This window comes from Meriones unguiculatus, chromosome 15, assembly GCF_030254825.1.
Source record: "Meriones unguiculatus strain TT.TT164.6M chromosome 15, Bangor_MerUng_6.1, whole genome shotgun sequence".
In the NCBI taxonomy this organism is placed as follows: domain Eukaryota; kingdom Metazoa; phylum Chordata; class Mammalia; order Rodentia; family Muridae; genus Meriones; species Meriones unguiculatus.
Genome location: NC_083362.1, coordinates 78,725,480 through 78,747,252, shown reverse-complemented (window position 1 = coordinate 78,747,252; position 21,773 = coordinate 78,725,480). Strand labels below are relative to the sequence as shown.

Genomic DNA, 21,773 nt, shown 5'->3' with positions numbered 1-21,773 from the left:
TGTCCAACTTGGGGAAATCTTTACCTGTTAACACTAAAATCACATCTAACCATAACTGAAAGAAAAATCAACACACACAAGCTTTGTTTTCTACTGAAACTTATTATTACCATTAAGAATTGCAAACTACACTACTAAGAATGAACAACCTCAGGAAGCCTTTCTCAAGCCCTGGGAGTTCCCTAGGGTTGTAGTGTTCCACACAGCCACCCTTGGTTACCAACAGCAGGAGTTAACAGCAAGACCCTGGGCCACAGCCAGCACAATGGCTACTGGATTCAGGAAGCAAGTCCCAGAGGAATGGCAACTGTCCTGGCCTTTCCCCTATCCCACCCCACCTGAAGCTAAGGGACAAGCTGTGTGAGAGAGAAAGAGAATAAGATGAAATAAATATGTCATCAATACTTGATGGACAGGGATGCCTCCTGCTACCTTGTGGGCCCCTTAGAGCTGCTTTATCAGCGAACAGCTCCAGCCTCACCCATCTACAGGCTGCTAGGGAAGAGTTTTTAGTAAAGGCTCCTGCAAGGGCCACGGCACACTGCCCTGTTGGTATCTAGGGGGAGGACAGGCCTTTTTCTAAGACAGCAGACCTAGAGCATCAAAGCTTGAGGGCCCAGAAAGCCAGGGTTAGAAGGTGTCAGGTATGTGCCAAGGAGGGCTGGACACTTCACCTGCTAGTGCCTGGAGCTACTAGCTCTGTCCAAATGTTTATTGTGTACCACAAAGCTGTAGTACTTTTATCTTTTTGGATCCAAACCATCTAAAATTCTCTGTGATCCAGGAGAGTTTTCTCAAAGGAACAGAGAGGAAGGCTCAAGTAGCAGTGTGTACCCTACTACCAGCGGGCACAGTGTGAAAAGCAAAGAGCAGCTCTGCTCCCCTCCCTTTCCTCCCTGAGGGAAGCTGGGTGGCAAGCTAACAAATGCATCAACCCCTTAGAGGAAACAAACCTCTTCCCTAGTGAGGTCTTAATAGGGAACCTCAGGACTACAACTCCAGATGCCCTGGGGGCTTGTCAGCTGCCCCAAGCTTCAGGTGTCCACACTGTGACCATGCACACTGATATCTTTGGATTTTTCCAGTGCCTCACAAGAATATTTTCTCTCCAAAGCAAGTAGCAGCCTTGCTGTGATTCTTTCCATATGCTCTCCCACTGAGGTAGCCCTTGATAAATCACACTGGGCAGAGGAACAGCCTGAAAGCTCACCCTGCCCAGCAGTATGAGGCCATGATGTGACTGTCACTCTGTACACTTCAACCTGCAGATCTTCTAAGGCTGCCCTGGGAAGTGCCCCAGAAATTCATGTCTTTGTTAAACAACTTCAAATAGGGCTTTAATTCCAAATAAACCATAGACCCAGATGCCCAGAAGAAAGCAGAACCAAAGCTGATGTGCTGACCAGGGCTGGCAGTATCAAGTGGAGAACTCTGGAAGTTCCTGACTTGCTGCTCTTCCTGACTAGGCCTTCTGATGGGCAACCTCATGTGGACAGGCCCTTCGTGTGTTTGGGGTTAGGCAGTCTGACTCCAAGCAGTAAGGCCTCCAGGCACCGCAGTCCTTGGTCCATGAGCAGAGTGGCCCTCTGGACAGAGGTGGCACAGGCGAACAGCACTTGGCAGGGGTGGGCTAGGTGGATGGAATGCGGTGACACTGAGTGCCCAAGGCAGGTCTGGGTTCTCAAAGCACCCCAACGAAGGCCATGGAGGCCATCCCCCAACCCCAGGATATTTCAGAGGGACAAGATTTCAAAGTCTTCATCCTCAGAGTCAAAGAACCTCTCCAGTCTCTCTACATCAGAAGAATCTGGAAGGAACAAGATAAAACATTAGACATGTCTTGGGAGCTAGTATGAGTGGGGTTTGTAATAGAAGGGGATAGATTAAAATAGGCCTGCTATGCCCTGTAAGCCCCTTCCAGACTAGAGTCTTAATAAGTATACAGGGGTTTGGACCTATGAGCAAGTGACAGGTCCTAAGGAGGGATGGGAATTCTGTGAAAGACAATAGCTAACTCCTGCCAGCATACAAGTGGTAGGATCTGCTACAGATCCAGGAGAATGAAGGCAAGAAAGGGTACCTCCATTCCTTTTAGGGGTAACCAGGTCTAACCAGGTATCTCCTAAGGCTGGTCCTTGAACTCTATTGTGCTGCCCTATAGGACCAGGGCTGAACCCTGCAGGCACAAGTCATAGTCCAAGGAGCCAGGACTTCTCATTCCCAGTGACTTATAGATGGACTCCATCATCACAAAACCCATTGTCATTACAGTGCCTAAGGAACCTGTGGGAACATGCTTCATTCCACAGCACCCTGGCTAGACATGGATAAGCTGCCAAGCTCAGGCATGGGGCGCTCTACAGTTCCCTCTCAACAAACTAGCTATTTGCATCTGGGCCTCACAAAGCGTTAATAGGAAAAAGATCAAGACCTGAGGGCTTGTGGCAGGCACAGACTACATGAACTAAGAGATATGGACAGGGGACCATCCAATCCAGACTTGGGTCTGCAGTCTCCCCACTCACCTAGGGACAGGTTCAGGACATCCTGGCAGGCCAGATGGGAAGGCTGCTGTTCCACCAGCTCAAACATTGGCAGGGCGCCTCCAAGCAGGGATAGCTGTCAGTGAGATACAGCTGTTAGATGCCCTTGAAAGTCATTATAGCCTCCAGCCTGCAGACATCTAATCTAATTTCACAGATAAGAACATGGAGGTAGTATACATACTAAAGGTTACAGCATAGCCCAACACAGTGATCAGCACAGCACAGGCCTGCCTACTAGTAATGGTGTGTCACCCCATCAGGCATACATGATCACAGAAGGCATGGGAGGATAACAGGAAACAACCAGCACAGGGGCAGCCTTTAGCATACAATTTATTACATAACCACAGATGAGTAAGCCAGAACCCCACCCCACCATAAAGGTAATGTGTAAAACTTATTTATGACCTACATATAACCAGGAGAAACAGCAATGTGAGGCCCCTGCCCCATACAACCTGCCCAAGTGTGAGGCAGGAACAAAACTCCCCGGGCAACCAGTTCCTAGCTAGACCATACAAAGAGACTCCCTTTACCCCAGCCACTTCAATGCCTGGGTCCCCAGAGGTTTCATCTTGGCTCTGGACAGGGGCAGCTACAGACCTTTTTAACTTGCTGACACCAGTCATTAAAGTCTTCCTCAGTCTTACAGAAAAATCCCTAAAATGAAAATTATCGTGAGAGTGGTGACCACATCTATGACAAGCATGAAGCTGTAATCTCTAGTCTTCAGAGATCCTGGAGTGCACTTGCCAGGCAGTCTGCTCTGCCCATGCTTTGGTTCACACATACAGGCATCCCTCAATGATGATGGAAGGCCTATCCGATGGTGACAGGAAGAGTAATTCTACCATGTGTCCTTGATCTCAGCTCTCAAAAGCTAGGACTGGGGCTTAAACATCATGCTCTATGCACTCGCTAGTCCCGCGTGTCTCACATCTTCTACATGGCTGGCTGTCTAGCTGGCTTTAAGTACATCAAGTTCCAATCACTGTGTGCTGCTGAGCTGTAGTCACTGTAATGTATACAAACTCTAGTGAGAGGAGGGATTTACAGTGGGTTCTATAGGGAGCCTGAGCCACAGAGTCCCAGACTGTTCTCAGAACTTGGCAGGGTCATATGTGGCAGAGTGTGTACTGGGTGTTGTGTCTTTGTGACAGTCAGAGATTGGTACTTGACATGCTGCACTGCCAATGAACAAGATGAACAGTCTGACAAGGCAGTGACTTCCCAGGTATGGCACTGTTTTTACTTTTGTGAGTTTTTTTATTCTCTTTCTCCCACATATATTTTGAGTAGGCAGGGTTGCATAACCCATAAGAAATTCCTACTATATCATCAAAAAGGGAGATGGAGGAGCTCATTCAGGGGAATCATCTCCAAGATACATCAAGTAAACAAATAAAAAAATTATGAAAAAAAAAAAACTCAGAGAAAAAGAGGTACAGATAGGTGACTCAATCAAGCTGTCATTTATGTGTTATAAGGAGGAGAAACACACACCCTCACAGTTGGTACATACACTCTATTTCAGGCAACACTTGCATACATTGTGGTTATGAAAGCCACTCAGGAGGTGAACTGTCTTCGGAGAAGATAAGAGGTCTTGGGATCCTCAACTATGTGAACCTAACACTCTACAATATTGGAAAAACTACAAAAATCTAGACATTTTCCTTTATAGTCCACTGCAGGACTGGCACAGGATAACACAGAACAATTGCCTAGGAGTTTGTATGGTTGGGACATACCACAGCAATGGATGGGTCAAGCTCCCCAATGCCCATCCTGCAGGGAGGGTGTTGGCAGTGGAAGCTCTCGTCGGGGATAAAGCAGCTGTCAGTCAGCTCCACTGCAGGCTGTGTAGTGTGGGGATCCAGATAGATGAGCTCCTCACCTGGGCAAGATGATGAAGACATCACAGGCAGTTAGCCAGAGGTGGGCAAGAGGAAGGGAGCAGGCCAGAGCAACATCCAGACCCACCATATCATAGTCAGCATAAAGAAGGTAGGTAGGAATCAAAATGTCAGGTAGCAGTGGGGTGCATGCCACCACGGTGATTAGGAGGAAGCAAGTGAGGTAACAACACAGCTCCACAGAAAAGATCCACTCCTTCAGGGAGAAAGACCATCCCTATGCACCCAGCACAGCATGCAAGCCAGACTCACCAACGTAGCCAATAAAGTAGTGGGCACTGTTGGGCTTCCCTCCAATAACACCCAGGGACTGGGGCATCATGAAACAGTGCTGCAGAGAGAAGAGGGAAGGCCACTGAGCACACCGGCCTTGCGACAGCATGCAAAAAGCATGCTCCTACATAGTCCAACACACAGAAGTGTGTGCCTCACCTTCCACAATCACAGGTAGGCCACAGCCTCCAGGGGCCTACCCGAATGACACAGAAGAAATACAAGAAGACATATCACAGAAAGCTTCCAGTACAAGAGATCTAACAACACACAGCATAGGCTCACAGTTCTATATGGGGAAACTGGGAAGGAGAGGTGATAGGATTGGGGGATAGCTTGTAGAATGATATGCAGCTATAAGTGCGAAGTGTGAACAGGCGCAATGAAGTGGTGGCCTGGCCAATGGGACAGAAGAAATGACAACAGAAGACAAGTCAGATAAGAATGGGAAATCAGCAAGGAAGTGACAGAGGAAGTGATCTCAGAAGCTACAGCAGCGGTAGAGAGAGAGAGGCCAGGGATAGTCAGGAGATATGGAGGGACAAATCAGAACCAAAAGAAGTGAGAGATTTTATATACTTGGTCTTACCTGAACACTGAAAGGTGATTAAAAGTGAAAGATTTTAATAAAAAGCAGTACTGCCATTCCATACAGTAAGGCTGACTTTCAGTTTAATATCTGAAGTAAATAGTACAAAAGGTTTTGCCTCTTGGTGATAGTAGTAGGGGAAATCAAAGGAAGAAATGGATGGAATTCTCAGTGAATCTATCTACAGTACCCATCTTCATTGGCCTATCCCCACCCACAAAGGGGTCATGAACCACAGGTTGAGAACTACTGCTCCAGACAGAATTAGAAGCTTAAAAGATGCCCAGATAGGGCACAGCAGAGAGACCTGGGAGAGACAGAAGGACCTGATGCCTTCAGCAATAGGCTGACTGGTCCTGAAGACACTTTGTAAAGTGTCAACATGACTTATAAGAGTTTCAACATGACTTATAAAATTAATTCTAGCTCCACTCTTGGGAGGAACAGCTAGGCAAACACACATTGAAATAGATGAAAATTTGAAAGCATGGGGCCCATGTTAAGAGTTACGCTTAAGACTCACTTTCAGCGTCTCCACATAGGCCTCATTGATATCTGTAAGTCCCAGTCGGAGAGGGATGAGAAGCACCAGGGGTCTCCAAGCTGATGGCCTGTTGGTGACTTCAGTTCCTGCAGGGAACCCATTGCAGTGCCGCTCTGACTCTGTTGGAAATGCAGCAGCTCCAGCACAGGAAAGGCTTGCCCTGCACAACCTTCCTGGAAGGAAAGACATATTTTCATGAGCTAAGCAGAGGCAGACAGACATTCCTCCCCCCAAGGAGAAAGGTGCTTTAAAAAACAGGTGCTCAGGGGCTCAGTGGTTAGGAGCACTGACTACTCTTTCAAAGGACATAGGTTTAATTCCCAGCATGCACTTGGTAACTCACAATTGTCTGTAACTCCAGTTCCAGGTGATGCAACACCCTCTTCTGGCCTCTGCAGGCACAAGGCACGCAAGTAGTGCACAAACATAGATGCAGGCAAAACACCCACACACATAAAATAATTTAAATAACATAGCAGTTAAGAGCACTGACTGCTCTTCCAGACCACCTGGGTTCAAATCCCAGCACCGACATGGCAGTTCACAACTCTCTGTAACTCCAAGATCTGACACCCTCACACATATATACATGCATGCAAAACACCAATGCACATAAAAATGAAAATAAATAATTAAACAAACAAACCAAAAATCCCAACTACTTAAAATATGAGTAACTAGTCAGGTGGTGGTGGTACACGCCTTTAATCCCAGCACTTGGGAGGCAGAGGCAGGCAGATTTCTATGATTTCCAGGCCAGCCTGGTCTACAGTGAGTTCCAGGACAACCAAGGCTACACAGAGAAACCTTGTCTAGAAAACAAACAAACAAGCTTAGAGAACAAAAATGTCCCCACTCAAAGAAACATGTTCTAGGGGCTGGAGAGATGGCTCAATGGTTAAAAGAACATGTTGTTTTTGCAGAGGACCCATGTTCAGTTCTCAGTACCCACACAGTGGCTCCTAACAACCTTAACTCCATTTACATGGGGTTCTAATGCCTTCTTTTGGCCTACTTGAGTAGAGAACACATGTAGTATACACACATACATTCAGGCAAAACACTTAAACACATTTTAAAAAAAGAGAAACATTTTCTACACATAAAGATTCTCAAAAATATGTGTATGGTTGTTTCACCTGCATTTACAAACAAGCAGTGCCCACAAGGACTCTGAGTATTGGATCTCCTGAAACCAGAGTTACAGACAGTTGTGAACCAGTATGTGGGAACTGGGAACTGAACCAGGGTCCTCCGAAAGTGTAACCTAGTACTCTTAACTGCTGAAATCATCTCCCAGGCTGCACTTTAAAAACTTCCAAATTCTTATTAAGCCAGGCATGGTGGCGCGTAGTTTTAATCCTAGCACTTAGCAGAGGCAGGGGTGTAATGAAAGTTCTGGTTTCTTAAAAAACTCAGTTACATCATGTAAACATATTTTTTGTTTGTTTTAATCCCAAATATGGAATTTTAGTTTGGGCTTTAGTTTGTCCACAACTGATAATTGTCTCATTCAGGGTGTGGTCATTGACAGTGTGTAAGTTTGGAGCAGACAGACTGAGAGAAATGCTTCAGGACACAGCAGCTTGGAAGAGACTGCTGGCTGCATTTGCTGGTGATGGAGATTGGTATAGCCCTAAAAGAACCCATTCACTCTAAACAGTTGGGAGAAGTAAAGGGGTCTGTGCCCCCTCTCCTCACTAACCTTCTCTCTCCTACCTAGGGTTGGAAGGTTGGAAGTGAGGTAAAGACCTAAACACCCCAAACAAAATATAGTGTAAAAAAAAATGAGCACTACACAAGGGATCTCTGTGAGTTCAGGAAAAGCCTGATGTACAAACTGAGACCCTATTTCAAACAAACATAATTGTGTTCAATGTGAGAGAGAAGTATGACCCACACTGCATGTGTGAAGGTCAGGGGACAACACTGAAGAGTTGGTTCTCTCCTTCCATCTTTACATGGGCTCAAGGGATCAAACTTGGTTTGATCCCAGAATGGTGTGGCAAAGTGCCTTTACCTACTGAGCCATCTCCTATGTGCACTTTAAAGAAAATCTAGCCTAGACAGACCCGGCTCACTTATAGCCCTCTTCAGCAAAAAGAGAACCAGTAAACAGCTTCTCTTCATTCTTTATTATTTCTTCTGTCTAAATGTACTGAACTAGCTTCAATAAACATATTAATTAGGGCCTGGTGGTGGTCAAACAACTCCAGTATTGTAGAACACACCCCCAACACTCTGCACTCCCGTCATGGAAAGGGATCACACAGAAGTTGCTGAAAGCACTTCCCTAACTAACTCGGGGGGGCGGGCATACCCAGTCACAAAACATGATGGGAAGCCCAATCAAGACAGCCAGCTTAAAGGGGTGCTACAGGCCAAATCTCAGGTAATATGGGAATCAAAAGTGACAGTAATGGGTAGAACACTGGGTAAAAAGAACCCACAAACCTACAGACATTGACAGAGTCTTTCAAATTTAAAAATGGAAGAGAAAATTAAAGACTTATCAAGGAACAATTTAGGAAAATCATCATGTTAAGTCACACATTCAAAATGCCTCAGACAAAGAACATCAATATATATTAAAAATCATCTTCATTAATTTCAAGAAATGGTATTATTGAGACATAGGTATCACCTTCTCCAAGTAACCCAGGGTTACATAACAACACACACTGACACTATAAGTCTGAGCCCACTGAGAGCTACCTAATGGTGGCCTTCGACAAAACACTATCTATCTATCTATCTATCTATCTATCTATCTATCTATCTATCTATCTATCTATCTATCTATCTATCTATTAAAAGTGTTAAAATATTTAATTCAACTACAACCCCAAGGAAACAGACAAATTCAATTTGTGGGCCACTAACTGAACCAGATTCTTTAAAATGTCAATGCTATGAAAGATCAAAACACAGAGGGAGGTACCTGAGAGACAACTCAATGGCTGGCTACGAGCATTTACTGCTCTTGCAAAGGACCCAGGTTTGGTTCCCAGCAGCCATGGAGGGTCATATAACAGCAGTTCCAAGAAATTACCTGCATACACATGATGCATTTAAGTTCACACACACACATGCACATAAAAAAAAAAAAACTTTAAAAAGAAAACACAGGGAGAACTTTCTAGATTAAAAGACTAAGAGCAGTATACATTTACTGAACTCTTCTGCAAGGGTGAACTTTCTAGGAAATAGGGTAGGGGAGCTTTTTTAGTTTTGCAGTTTTAGCTATTTAACTTATTTTAAATATTTTCTCTTTTAAAAATTTTATTCATTTTATTTTTATGTGTGTCTTGCCTACACATATGTGTACCACATTTATGTTGCCAGTGGAGATCAGAAGAGGGTATTGGAAGAAATGGAGTTACATATGGTTGTGAACCACCTAAGTGTGCTCGGAAATGAACCTGGGTCTTATGCAAGAGCAACAAATGCTCTTTACCAAGCTATCTCTCCAAGGACACCCCCCTCTTTTTTATTTTTTAAATATAGGGTCTCACTATGTAGCTCTGGCTGGCCTTGAACTCACAGAGATCTACAGCCTAAGTGCTAGGATTAAAGGCATAAGCCTTGAATTCACAAACTTCAATGATTCTCCCACTATAACCTTCCTTATGTGGTGTGAGCGTTAACTCATTATCTAGAGCACACACACACACAGATAACTAACCTGATGCTGGAGAGAACTCATTTCTCTCCCTTAGTCTAGTAGGCACAGTAAGTGAATGGGGTTTGCAAATGTTTCACCTAGGCTGGAAGGGCTGCTGAGACTCAAACTCTCCAGCTGAGGCTCCCTCTTCAGATCCATCACCTACAACTCCTTGTTAACCAAAACCCTGAGCCACTTACTGATTTCCTCCATCACCACAGTGTTGTCCATTGCTATGTGAACAGCCAAGGAACTCCACGTGTCAAATACAGCAAGCTTCCTACAGAAAGTGAGAGAATACTCCCATGAGCCTTCTGCAGCATGAGCATCGCACTACTGCAGTGACAATCATGAGGCAGTTTCAAAACTTAAGTCAAGGATTTGTCCAATAACTCAAACAGGAAGAAAGCTGAGTGCTGCTCATGGGGAAATGCCAGCTGCCCTTTGTCAGGAGACAAAGTGCGGAGAGGAGCCCCTGGGTGGCATAGCAGGTCTCACCAGTATGGAGGCAGGCACAGCTCACTGTTGAGCAGCTTCTCCCTAGCAACTTACATTGTGAACTTACAGCCCCAGAAATCTAATGAACAGCACAACTGAGGCCAGCAGTTGGGAGGAAACATGGCTACAGATTTACGGCTCTAAAAGAAGAACAGACAGCAGCCATACTGTTTAGAAATAGAATGTAAATTGGGTGCTATGAGGGTGTGGCAGAAGGCCTATTAATAACTAAGAAGACAGAAAGCAAGAAGGGATATTCCCAACATGGGGACAGTTGCCAAGGATCTAAGCTACAAGGTCCTGGTATGTCTAGGAACACAAGAGCCCAATGCCTGCAAGGCATTAGATCAGTGGTTCTCAACCTTCCTAATGCTGCAACCCTTTAATACAGTTTCTCATATCGCAGTGACTCTCAACCACAAATTTATTTTGTTGTAACTTCATTAACTATAATTTTGCTACTGTCACAAACTGTACTGTAAATATCTGATATGCAAGATATCAGATGGTATGTGACTTCTGTGAAGGGGTTGTAACCTATAGGTTGAGAACCACTGCACTAGGGAAACCACATACTACCCCTTCCTGTGAATGGAAAGGGGCTCTGGAGAGCTGGTGTTTTCTCACAACTCATCAAACCCTCCCACAGCAGTGAGGAGACAGACCCAGGAGAGGCAAAGCAGCACTTCTCTGTGCTGAAATGCCAATAAAGTCAGGGAGGAAGAAGCAAGCAAGTAGGGCAGGGAGTATATACTATAGAGAACCCCAAAGCAGAGATTGAGAAGGGGCTGCTAGAAGGGGCATAAATTATGTAGACTGTGGCCAGCAGAGTCACGGGAGCATGAGAGGCAGGCCAGGGGAAGGGCTTCTAGCTGGCGTCACAGAGTATACAAAAGTCCTGAAGTGTATTAATAACATGCCATCTAAGTGTAGGAGTGTATTAATAACATGCCATCTAAGGGTGTGTTGAGGCAGAGGAAGGTCAGGGAGCAGGGTGAGTCATGATGTGGCAACCAGTTAAAAAACCCAGGACAACTAGACCCTCAGAAAGAGCTGCAGCATTTTATGGAGATGACTTTGGTTATTATTTGAAAAAGTCTAGGATGAGTGAAAAGAGGCTTAACAATGAGATAAGACATGGACCAAAGAGAAGGGATGAGCATGGGTTAAAATTGACTTATTATAGGTTAGCATGTTCAACTTAGAGTCAGAGAAGTTTAGCCCCATACTTTGGCCTAGGCAGTTGAAGAAACCCCACTAACATCTCCCTTGGGAAAAGCAGGCTGATAAAGCCAAGAGCTGGCAGAATGTTCTAACTTTGAAACATGCCTTATGAATCTCCAGGTAGAGATGCAACAAAGAGTTCAGGGATTTAGCCCTATTCCCATGTGTAAGACAGAGAAATTCCCACAGGTGAGGAAAAGGGATCTAGCAACAAAAGCAGAGGAGGCCAGAGACAGGAACAGTAAGAATGAATAAGCAACATGACTTGCCATTTCCAGAAAGATGTAAATAGTAGTACTAAGGGACTATTCTTTGTCAATGAAGACAGAAAAAGTGAGGCAACAGGTATGACCAGGTCATTGATGGTGACCTCATCAGGCTGTGTAGAGACACAGTGAAAGGTGGCAGTCATGGGGTGAGCCTGTAATTACAGCACAAGCTAAAGAGGTGTGTACTAATTAGAATGAGAATCTCTCCTAACATTGCTCATATACGTGAATGCTTGGCACCCAATTTGTGGAACTGTTTAAAAAGGATTAGGATGAGGGAGTAGGTTTTGAGAAGTCAAAAGCTTCTCATTCCTAGTTAGCTCTTGCTCTGCCTCATGCTGATGGATCAGATGTAAGCTCTTGGTTACTGTTCTAGTACTATGCTTGCCTGCCTGCCTGTCTGTTGCTATGATCCTTGCCATGATGGCCATGGACTCTAACCCTTTGGAACTGTGAATCTCAAAAATTAAATGTTTTGTTTTTATAAGTTGCCTTAGTCATGGTGTTCTGTCACAGAAACAGAAAAGTAATTAAGACAAGGCAGGACTTAGACAAGGACATTTAAGGGTATGGAATGGGTATGCATGTCACAAAGAAACAAAGCCAAAGAGTCACAGGCAGCCATGGCCCAGGATGCCTGGGCACCAGATTTAGGAAAAAAGGAAGTGTCCAGGTGGAGCTTGTAGAAGTTGGCCATTGCAGACACAGAATAGAGTGTCAAGGGAACACTTGGGAGAAACTATAGCTAGAGATAGATTTGGGAGACACAGGCTTTAGTCCAATAGAGAAAGGACCCTACATGAGTAAATCCTGGACATTGGTTCAGAGCCTCCCAAAGGCAGTGGAATATTAAAGTACAAAGTCACGGGGAGAAATGAATCAGGTAAAAAAAATAAAAAATAAAGGGAGAGTAGAGGCAATGGAAAAATGGTTCAGTGGTTCAGAGCACCTGCTGTTCTTGCAGAGGACCCCAGGTTCAGTTCCCAGCACCCACACAGCAACTAAGAACCATTTGTTAACTCCAGCTCCAGGGATCTAACAACCTCCTCTTGTCTCCCCTGTAAGCGTTACATGTATGATGTGCACAGACATATTTGCAGGCAAAATATCACACATATAAAAATAATCTTCAAAACAAAACAAAAACACCAACAGGTCACGGGTCATACACTGATAAGTGGCATGCCCCCTGGAAACCACAGTCATTCCAGAGGAAATTATGGAGCACATGCCAATCAGAGAAGGCTGACTGAGCTCTAGACACTGGGGCCACAGAGAGGACAGGAAGAGACAGGAAAGAACTCATCAGAAACAAACTCCAACAGACACTGAACAACATGGGAAAGCTTATGATCTATGTGATTGTCTCTGAAAAACCCACAGAGGTAAAAGGTTATAGCACCAGCAGATACAGTACCAAAACTTCCATGGTTCAAGATCTCAGATGCCCTCATCACAGATGGATCTGTACACCAGGACAGAGGACAGGACCAGGCTCTGACCTAAACATGAATCCCATTCACAGAACAATAGGCATAGTCACCCAGGGGACTCCCCTGGGTCTATAAGCAAAGAATCAGAATACCTTATTTTCTGTGGCAATAAGTACTCAAGGAGTGGGTAAATGCCAAGGAGAACTCATGCTGACCCCAAGAAGCAGAAGGGCTGGGCTCATTACGTACTTGAGGACCTGGGCAACAGTGTTCGGGCCATACCACTGGCCTATAGACTTGCCTTCGCCAACTCCCATTTGCGCTGCAGGAAAAAGACCCATGTTAGCAAACATATCCATCCATCCATCCCAGAAGTGTCTGGGGTGGGGGGGTGTATATGTATGTGCATGCATGCTTACTTTTGATACATAGGAAAGATTTCATAAAAAGGTCTAAACAGGACAGCTACCCTCCTGAGGAAAGCAAACCAAATCTTCAGGAGCCTAACTCACACAGACTGCATGGAATCAGTCACTGAAGGCTGTACAGGGGCAGGGAAGGCTTGGGTCTCAGCTAGTGCTGGAACACCCACAGCGGCTCACAGGGGTCAGAGGCTAGAGTGACCTAGAGCCTCATTTTCCAACTCTGGAAGATTTGGAAAGCCCCTAAGGGAGTCCCAAGGAGTTTGCCCTCTGTACAGAGGCAAGCCTAGGACACACTCAATCCCCACCTATCTGGTGGATGGAGTAGTAGCTGTCCTTCCTGTCGAGGAAAGCATTGAGGACGCTGAAATAACTGTCAGGCTGTCTCTTCCGCTGAGTCCATCTCCAATCTATTGGAAACAACACAGGAGGTTAGTTTGATCACTACACAAGTAACAAACCTTCCTTGTACACAGTGGTCAATATTCAGATCGTATACAATACTTTATTTTTGAACCCTTTTAAGTTAAAAGTAAAATCTCCAGGATTTCGAAAACACACACACTGTCTCATCAAAACAGATCTAGGCTGAAAGCAGAAAGCTGTTTCAGCAGTTTAAAAGATAATTTCTAAAACAATAAACATTTATGTCAACATAAATTATAGGCCAAGTGATTCAAGACTGTAATTCCAGCTACATTTTGGTAAAGCAAAATGTGCTGTTCAGTTTTATATCAACTTGACACAAGCAAGAGTCATTTGGAAAGAGGAACTCTCAATTGAGAAAATGCCTACACAAGGTTGACCTATAGGCAAGTCTTTTGAGCATTTTCCTAATGTTTGCTGTGAAAGGGCTGGGTGGTACCAATCCTGGACAGGTAGTCCTGTATTGTCTAAGAAAGCAGGCTGAGCAAGCCATGAGGAATAAGCAAGGAAGCAGCATTCCTTCATGACTTCTGCTTCAGTCCTGCCTCTAGGATCATGCCTTCAATTCCCGCCCTTACTTCCCTCAGAAACAGACTGTGACCAGAGTGTGACAGTAAGATGGAATAAACTGGGGGCTGGAGAGATGGCCCAGAGGTTAAGAGAACTAGCTGTACTTCCAAAGGTCCTGAATTCAATTCTCAGCAACCACCTGGTGGCTCATAACCATCTATAATGAGATCTGATCTGGTGCAGTGATCTGCATGCACACATGCAGGCAGAACACTGTATTAAACAAACAAACAAAAAAATGGATTAAATGCTTTGCTCTCTAAGTTGCTTTGGTCTTGGTGTTTTATCACAGTAATGGAAAGCCTAACTAAAACATAAGAGAACTGCAAGTTCAAGGCCTGCCTACACAATTCAGTGAGCTCCTGAAATAAAATACTAAGTAAAAAGAGGGCTAAAAGTCTGTTGAGCACTGCAAGCTTCCTGCAGAGAGTAAGAGAACTTTCAAATGGACTTTCCACAGCATAAGCACTGAATATGACTCACTGCTTTTCACTGGCAAAACACACACACACACACACACACACACACACACAATTTGTTGATACTAGAGGGTGAACCTAGAGCCTTGAATATGCTAGACAAGTACCATAAATCTCTGTTTTGCCTATGACATATTTTTTTGTTTTGTTCGTAATTTTTGTGAGACAAGGAAGCTTTGTAGCCTTGACTGGCCTGGCAATTGATATTTAGACCAAGCTAGCCTTCAACTCATAAAATCCACAGGCTTCTGCCTCCCTAGGGCTGGGATTAAAGGCATGTACCACCATGCCAAACTTCTATGATGTGCTTTAAATATCCTTTCCTATACGGACCACATTCAAGCACTACAACTCACCTCGACCTAAGTGCCGGCATACCAGGGCCTGGGCAAAGATCATCTGTCCACACCGAAGCATGCAGCCCCAGCCTGTGTCTGAGGTAGGGCCAGTTCCCCCTGTGTGGAAGACAGAACAAGAAGCATTTACAATCAGAGGGCTCAACAGAAGCCAGGCATCCAGCAACAGGAAGCATTTGGACAGCTCCATACCAAAGGCACTGACTCCCCTCACACATCTGAACATCTCAGACACAGTACAACTTTGAAGACTCAGAAATTCAAGAGGCATGTTGGCCAAGGATTAAAATGTTCTGAAAATTTCCTTAAGATGGGCAAAATGTGTGAACACCCAGTCATGTAGCAATAGAAATACATGGCTGCAAATAAGAATCCCCATGATTACTCTAGAAGCTAAAGTCAGAGAGCCACTTTCTACTGCCAGAAGCTACTGACCAGTGTTTACAGTAAGGGCTAGGGGAGTCAGTAGCAACTGTAATGACAAGTTGGGGTTTTTTATTTTCGGTGTTTTTGTTGTTGCTTGTTTTTTTGTTTTTTTTGTTTTTTTTTGAGACATGGTTTCTCTGTGTAACCTTGACTGCCCTGGACTCCCTTTGTAGACCAGGCTGGCCTCGAACTTACAGAAATATACCTGCCTCTGTCTCCCTAAGTGTTGGGAGCCACTGTGCCCAGCAATTCAAGCTGAGTTTTGAGTCCCCTCCACTAATCTCTACTGTTGGGGATTAGTCTCATTCTGTGATGAATTCTGGGCCCTGAGATCTGGTTACAGTCCAGATGGGGGCAATCTCTTGTACAATGATCAATGTTGTGTAAGTTTTGTTCCCCAGTTATCTCTGGTTAATAAAGAAACTGGGAAGGGGAGATAGCGAGGCAGAGCTTCCCTTTCCAGTCTTGGGGGTCTCAGGAACCACAAGGGAGGAGAGTAGTGGAAGTTTTGGTTTCTTTAGAAACTCAGTTATGAGCTGGATGCGGTGACACATGCCTGTAATCCCAGCGCTCTGGGAGGCTGAGGCAGGCAGATCTTTGTGAGTTCAAGGCCAGCCTGGTCTACAAAGTGAGTACAGGACAACCAAGGCTACACAAAGAAACCCTGTCTCAAACAAAACAAAACAAAAACACTTTATATTATGTAAACAGGTTTTTGTTTTAATCCCAAGTGTGGGATATGAAGCTGCTTTTAGTTATCCACCACAGATAACTGTTTCGTGAGGGGCGTGGTCTTTGCCAGCTGGAGATAGTTTAACTCTGAAGACTATGAGAGAGTACAAATATGAGAGAGGAAGGATGCTTCAAGGAAAAAAAATCTCAAGAGAGAAGAGGCTGCTGCTCCCTGTGCTGTTGCTGGTTCATCCTTCTGCTGTGTTGGCTGGTTTGCTGGACTGTTAGATATCCTAATGAGTGAGACTGGTACTGTCTCAAAGAACCCAACGACACTAATTAGACCCTAAGTCTAAAGAGTCCCTTCTCCCAACTAACCTTTCTCTCCTACTCAGTGTTTGAATGTTAGAAGATATTAGGAGGGATAAGGCATGGAGAAGGGAGACAGGCATAAGAAACCCCACTAAAATTGTTTAAAAAGATCACAACAGAGGAGTGAGAAGGAAGAAGGAAGGAGAAAAAGAAAAATGGTGTGGTGATTAAGAATTGGCCTGATGTAGTGGAAACAGCCCAGACAGAATATATAGCAAGTAACTTGTGGTATGGCTGGGACTAGTTTAAAGGATTAGTATAAATGGATATCTGCCTAGGTACTAAGCTTAAAAGTTATAAATAAATCTAATAAGTCTCTGTGTCTTTTATTTGGGAGCTAGAGTGGATAATTAGGAAAAAAAAAGCAAAAACAACAACCCAAAATATAAATTTTCTTCATCACTCCACTCACAGGGGGCTTGAAAGACTGACAAGGATTTTGGAAACACTTTTAACATGACAGGAATGGGGAGAATGCTCTCAGATGTTCAGCAGAATGCCACTGTGAAGCTCTGCAGAAAGAGGAACAGCCTGAGTGGCAGTAAGAGGCAGAGATGTGAACAAGGGCCTCAGGTCAGTGGATGGGGTTTCCCCTATTTCTATGCCTGTCACCACTCTCCTCCCACAAGTCATCTCTACAAGACACAAGGAGTATGCAGGCCACACTTGGTTCTTAAGACCATGATGAGCTGCTTCATCTATAGCATCCTGTGTTTCAATTGTCACCTGCCAGCATATAACAATACAGAAAAAGTTTCCAGAAATAATCATTCCAATTCTAGGTCCACAACAAAGCTTAAGATAGGACTACACAGAAACTCCTTTGCAAAGTACATGTGATCATGAACATGTGTTCTACAGCTTAAAGCTCTAGAATCTAGTGGGGTCTCTGACTGAAATAGCACAGAGCTCAGCAGGCCATCTCCCCTAAGGACAGGTTCTGTTGACTGGGAGCTAAAGATAAAGGTCTAGGGAGGGAGAGTCTGGGATAAACACTCTGGGAGATTTGGGTGAGGTCTGCCTCTACAGATAGTGAAAGGGTGCCGAGTCATCAACAAAATCCACAACAGCTTTCTGGTTGGAATGCAAATATTTTGTTTCCTCCATTGAGGAGATGCCCCTATGTGTTTAACACTCCTGGTTTCCTTAGTGCTCTGTGGGCACAACATTCTTTTTCTTTTTTCTAAGACAGGGTTTCTCTGTTTGCCTTGGCTATCCTGGACTTGTTTTGTAAACCAGCCAAGACTCAAACTCTCACTGCAACTGGCACGGCATTCTTTTCTAAGTTACCTTAGTTGTAGTGTTCTATCACAGCAATTGAAAAATAAGACACCTGGGAAGAGAATCTCAATGAGGGTTTGTATCTTATTTACTGTTCTATTGCTGTGATGAAACATCGTGACCAAGGCAACTTCTAAAAGGAAGCATTCAACTGTCAGCTTGCTTATAGTTTCAGAAGGTTATTTTTACTTATAATGCATATAGTATTCTACCTGCACGCAAGAAAAAGGGCATCAGATCTCATCATAGCTGGTTGTGAGGCACCATGTAGTTGCTGGGAATTGAACTCAGGACCTTTGAAAGAGCAGCCAGCACTCTTAACCTCTGAGCCATCTCTCCAGCCCCTTCAGAGGGTTATTTTATAAACATTATGGTGGGGGCAAGGTGGAAGGGAGATAGGCATGCCACTACTCACAAGTAGCTGAGAGCTCACATCTGATCTGAAAATTGTAGAGGGGGAAGAAGAGAGGGGAGAGAGAGAGAGAGAGAGAGAGAGAGAGAGAGAGAGAGAGAGAGAGATACACAAACAGACTGACTAGACCTGGCACGGGCTTTTGACACCTCAAAGCCCACACCCAGTTACACACCTCTTCCAACTTGGCCACACCTCCTAATCCTTCCCAGTTTCACTAGCTGACAACTAAGCATTCAAGCATATGAGCTCAAGGGGTTGTTCTTTTTTTTGGGGGGAGGGGCATTCTTATTTAAAGCATCACAGATTTTCTAGACTAGGCTAGCCTATGGGCATGCCTGTGAAGGATTATCTCGACTACATTAATTGATATGGAAAAACTCAGCTTGAAAGAGATCTCATTCCCTGGGCTTGGGTCCTAGACTGTATTAAAAAGAAGAAAGTGAGTTGAGAACAGGCATTTACACATACATTAATTCATTCCTCTCTGCTTCTTAACTATGGATGCATTGTGTTTAACTGTTTCAAGATCCTACTGCTGTGACTTCCCTGCAAAGATGGACTATAGCCTGAATTGTGAGCTAAAATAAACCCTTTCCCCTACATTGCTTTTGTCAGGGCATTTATCACAACAACAGAAACAAGACAAAGACACCTTGCCTCAGGGATGTCATAACTGGTCACATAGTAAAGGTTTCTCCCTAGCTCCAACACCCCGACAGTCATTATTTACCATGGTGCCCTAGTGTTGGCGTGACTTTCCTTAACCTTGTGTATATGTGCCTGTATTTTCTATTGTTGAACGCTGTACAGGCAGAAAGCTAAGTGCTAGCAGGAGCTTGGTATCGTCATTTCTGCAGCCCATCACCAGCTTTATATTTTTAAATGTTTGTCCTTCCACACCTGCTCAAAAACACGAGAGTCAGAAGCCCTCCAAGCCTAAAGGCAATCTAAGAGATGTATCAGGTGTTGTCTCGATGCTGGTTGGTTGTAATGGAGATCTGACAGCCAGTAGGTGGCGCAAGAAGCAGGAGGGCAGAACTTCTGGGCAGAGAGAGTGAGGCAGGGAGATGCAAGTTGAAGTGGGAGAATTGAAGAGGACATGTAAGGGAACAGACACAGAGTGGAGAATGGAGGTAAAGAGCCAGCCACGTAGCAGGTCGTAGGGTTAGAATATCCAGGCTAAGTTTAGACAGAAGCTGGGAGACCACTGCAGCAAAAGGCCTACGCTTTATTAGAAGTCTCAGTGTCATTATTTAAACCACTGGTGAGGGGCCTGGCGAGATGGCTCACAAGTTAAGAGCACTGGCTGTACTTCAAAAGGTCCTAATTCCAATTCCCAGCAACCATATGGTGGTTCATGGCCATCTGTGGTGAGATCTGGTGCCTTCTTCTGGCCTGCAGGCACAAATGCAGGCAGAATACTGTATAAGTAATAAACAAACAAATAAAGAAATAAATCTTAAAACAACAAAAAACATCGGTGGTTCCGTGAAAGTCTTCCAATATCCCAGTTTAGTTTTATCATTGTGATAAAAATCATGACAAATAAAATTTGGAAAGTAAAATTTCTTTGGCTTACATATCCTGATCACAGCCAATCACTGAGAAAAGCCACGGCAGGATCTCACAGAGCAGAAACCTGGAGACAGAAGCTTAAGCAGAGACCCTGAAGAAATGCTGCTTACTGGCTTGCTCCATGGCTTGCTCAGTTTTTGTTGTTGTGGTGGTTTGTTTGTTGGTTTTGTTGGGGGGAGGAGCTGTGACAGGGTTTCCCTGTGTAGCCTTGGCTGTCCTAGAGTCACTTTGTAGATCAGGCTGGCCTCACAGAGATCTGCCTGCCCCTGCCTTCCCAGAGTTCTGAGACTACAGGCGTACACCATCACGCCCAGGTGCTCAGCTTGTTTTTTTAAGAAACCCAGGCCTACCTGTTTCAGGTGTGGTACCAGCCACAGTGGGCTGGGCCCTCCCACATCAATCATTAATCAAGAAAATGTTCATACTTACAAGCCAATTTGATGGAGGCATTTTCTCAACTGAAGTTCCCTTTTGCCAGAAGATCTCGGCTTGTGTTAAGTTTTTCAAAAGAAAAATAAAACAAACAAAAAAATCTAACCAGCACAGAGCCCGTCTCAAAAACAATCAACCAACCAACAACACAATTATTGTTATGACCCTTTATCCTAATTACAAGTTCCAGTAACAACTTGCTAGCAAGAAGACAGAAAGCATGTTTCATCACAGGTTGTATAAAAGTAGGATACTCAAGCTAGGGAGATAGCTCAGTGAGTAAAGAGCTTCCCATGCCAGTGCAAGGACCTGAGTTCAATCCCTAGAATTTATATAAAGCTCAATGCAGCAGCATACTTTTGAATCACAGAGCTCCTACAGGAAGATGGGAAGCAGAGACGGGAATCCCTAGAGGCTCATGGAACAACTAGACTGATATACACATGATGAATAAGAGACCTTGTCTCCAACAAGGTGAAACCCTAGGTTGTCCTTTGATCTCCATTCACGTGCCTGTACCCCTACACAAAAGATGAAGACAGACAGATTAAAAACAAACAAAAGAACCAAAACATTTGAAAGATTAAGGACTACTCACCAATGGCTGGAAAGTTTCTCCTGTATGTAAACCAAAGTCTGGATGCCACATCCGACAAGATTTCGTCCTTCTCTAGTTATTTAAAAGAGAAATACAAACAAAATCGGAGTCAGAAGACAAGTGCCCTCTCAAGATTTCTGCAGAAGTAATCTGAGCCAAGTGGATAATACCTGTGAAAATGCTGTATTTTCTGCCCAGAATCCAAACAGGCTCTGAGGTCTCGGGGAAATCTTCAAATTCGGCAAACCGGAGAGTATCATATGTCAAAGTGGCTGTGGAAACCATGGAAACACAATTGTCTGATTTCATACTGAGATCACTGTACCGTTTATGTACTAAAGATTCTTGTAACAACTGCATTTTTGCATTTCCCTAATAGCCACATAAGCAAATATATGAACACACATAACAAGTCTTTCAAATAGTTGCTCTGATGAAGGTTGGGGACAGAAGTCTGACGTCTGACATTGTAGGGAGAAAACATTAGGTTGAGGCCAGCATAAGGAAATAGGAACAAAGACTGCCCCTCAAGTTTAAAAAAAAAAAAAAAGTAAGCTCTTGGTTATCTGAAACTTAAAATGTTTTGTCTTTTTTTTTTTTTTTTTTTTTCCCCCTTTTGGGGAAACAGTCTTTCTACATAGCTCTGACTGCCCTGGAATTTGAAATGTAGACCAGGCTGGCCACACACTCGCAGAGAGCCACCTGTGTCTGCCTTCCAGGTGCTGAAATCAAACATGTATGCCACCACTGCCCAGATTTATTTTATTTTTTGAGCTAGGGTCTCATGCATCCT

At 44.3% G+C, this 21,773-nt stretch overlaps 1 protein-coding gene across 3 annotated transcripts in view; it reads right to left on the bottom strand.

Annotated features, from left to right (window-relative positions):
- Positions 1-82: 82 nt before the first annotated feature.
- The window catches only part of Atg4b (autophagy related 4B cysteine peptidase), a 30,064-nt gene continuing 8,373 nt past the window's right edge, over positions 83-21,773 (bottom strand). Inside the window, exons 2-13 of one of the 3 annotated variants that reach the window (XM_021632034.2) lie at positions 21,151-21,252; positions 20,981-21,052; positions 15,210-15,308; positions 13,687-13,788; positions 13,206-13,278; positions 9,733-9,812; positions 5,848-6,041; positions 4,715-4,793; positions 4,298-4,443; positions 3,150-3,206; positions 2,526-2,619; positions 83-1,807 (exon numbers count right to left, since the gene is read on the bottom strand). In XM_021632034.2, the coding sequence (XP_021487709.1) occupies positions 1,734-1,807; positions 2,526-2,619; positions 3,150-3,206; positions 4,298-4,443; positions 4,715-4,793; positions 5,848-6,041; positions 9,733-9,812; positions 13,206-13,278; positions 13,687-13,788; positions 15,210-15,308; positions 20,981-21,052; positions 21,151-21,252 (1,172 nt within the window). In that variant the 3' untranslated portion in view covers positions 83-1,733. Of the gene's footprint in view, positions 1,808-2,525; positions 2,620-3,149; positions 3,207-4,297; positions 4,444-4,714; positions 4,794-5,847; positions 6,042-9,732; positions 9,813-13,205; positions 13,279-13,686; positions 13,789-15,209; positions 15,309-19,665; positions 19,771-20,379; positions 20,904-20,980; positions 21,053-21,150; positions 21,253-21,773 lie in introns of those variants that run through there. The other 2 variants (XM_021632036.2, XM_060368919.1) reach the window with 2 other exon arrangements.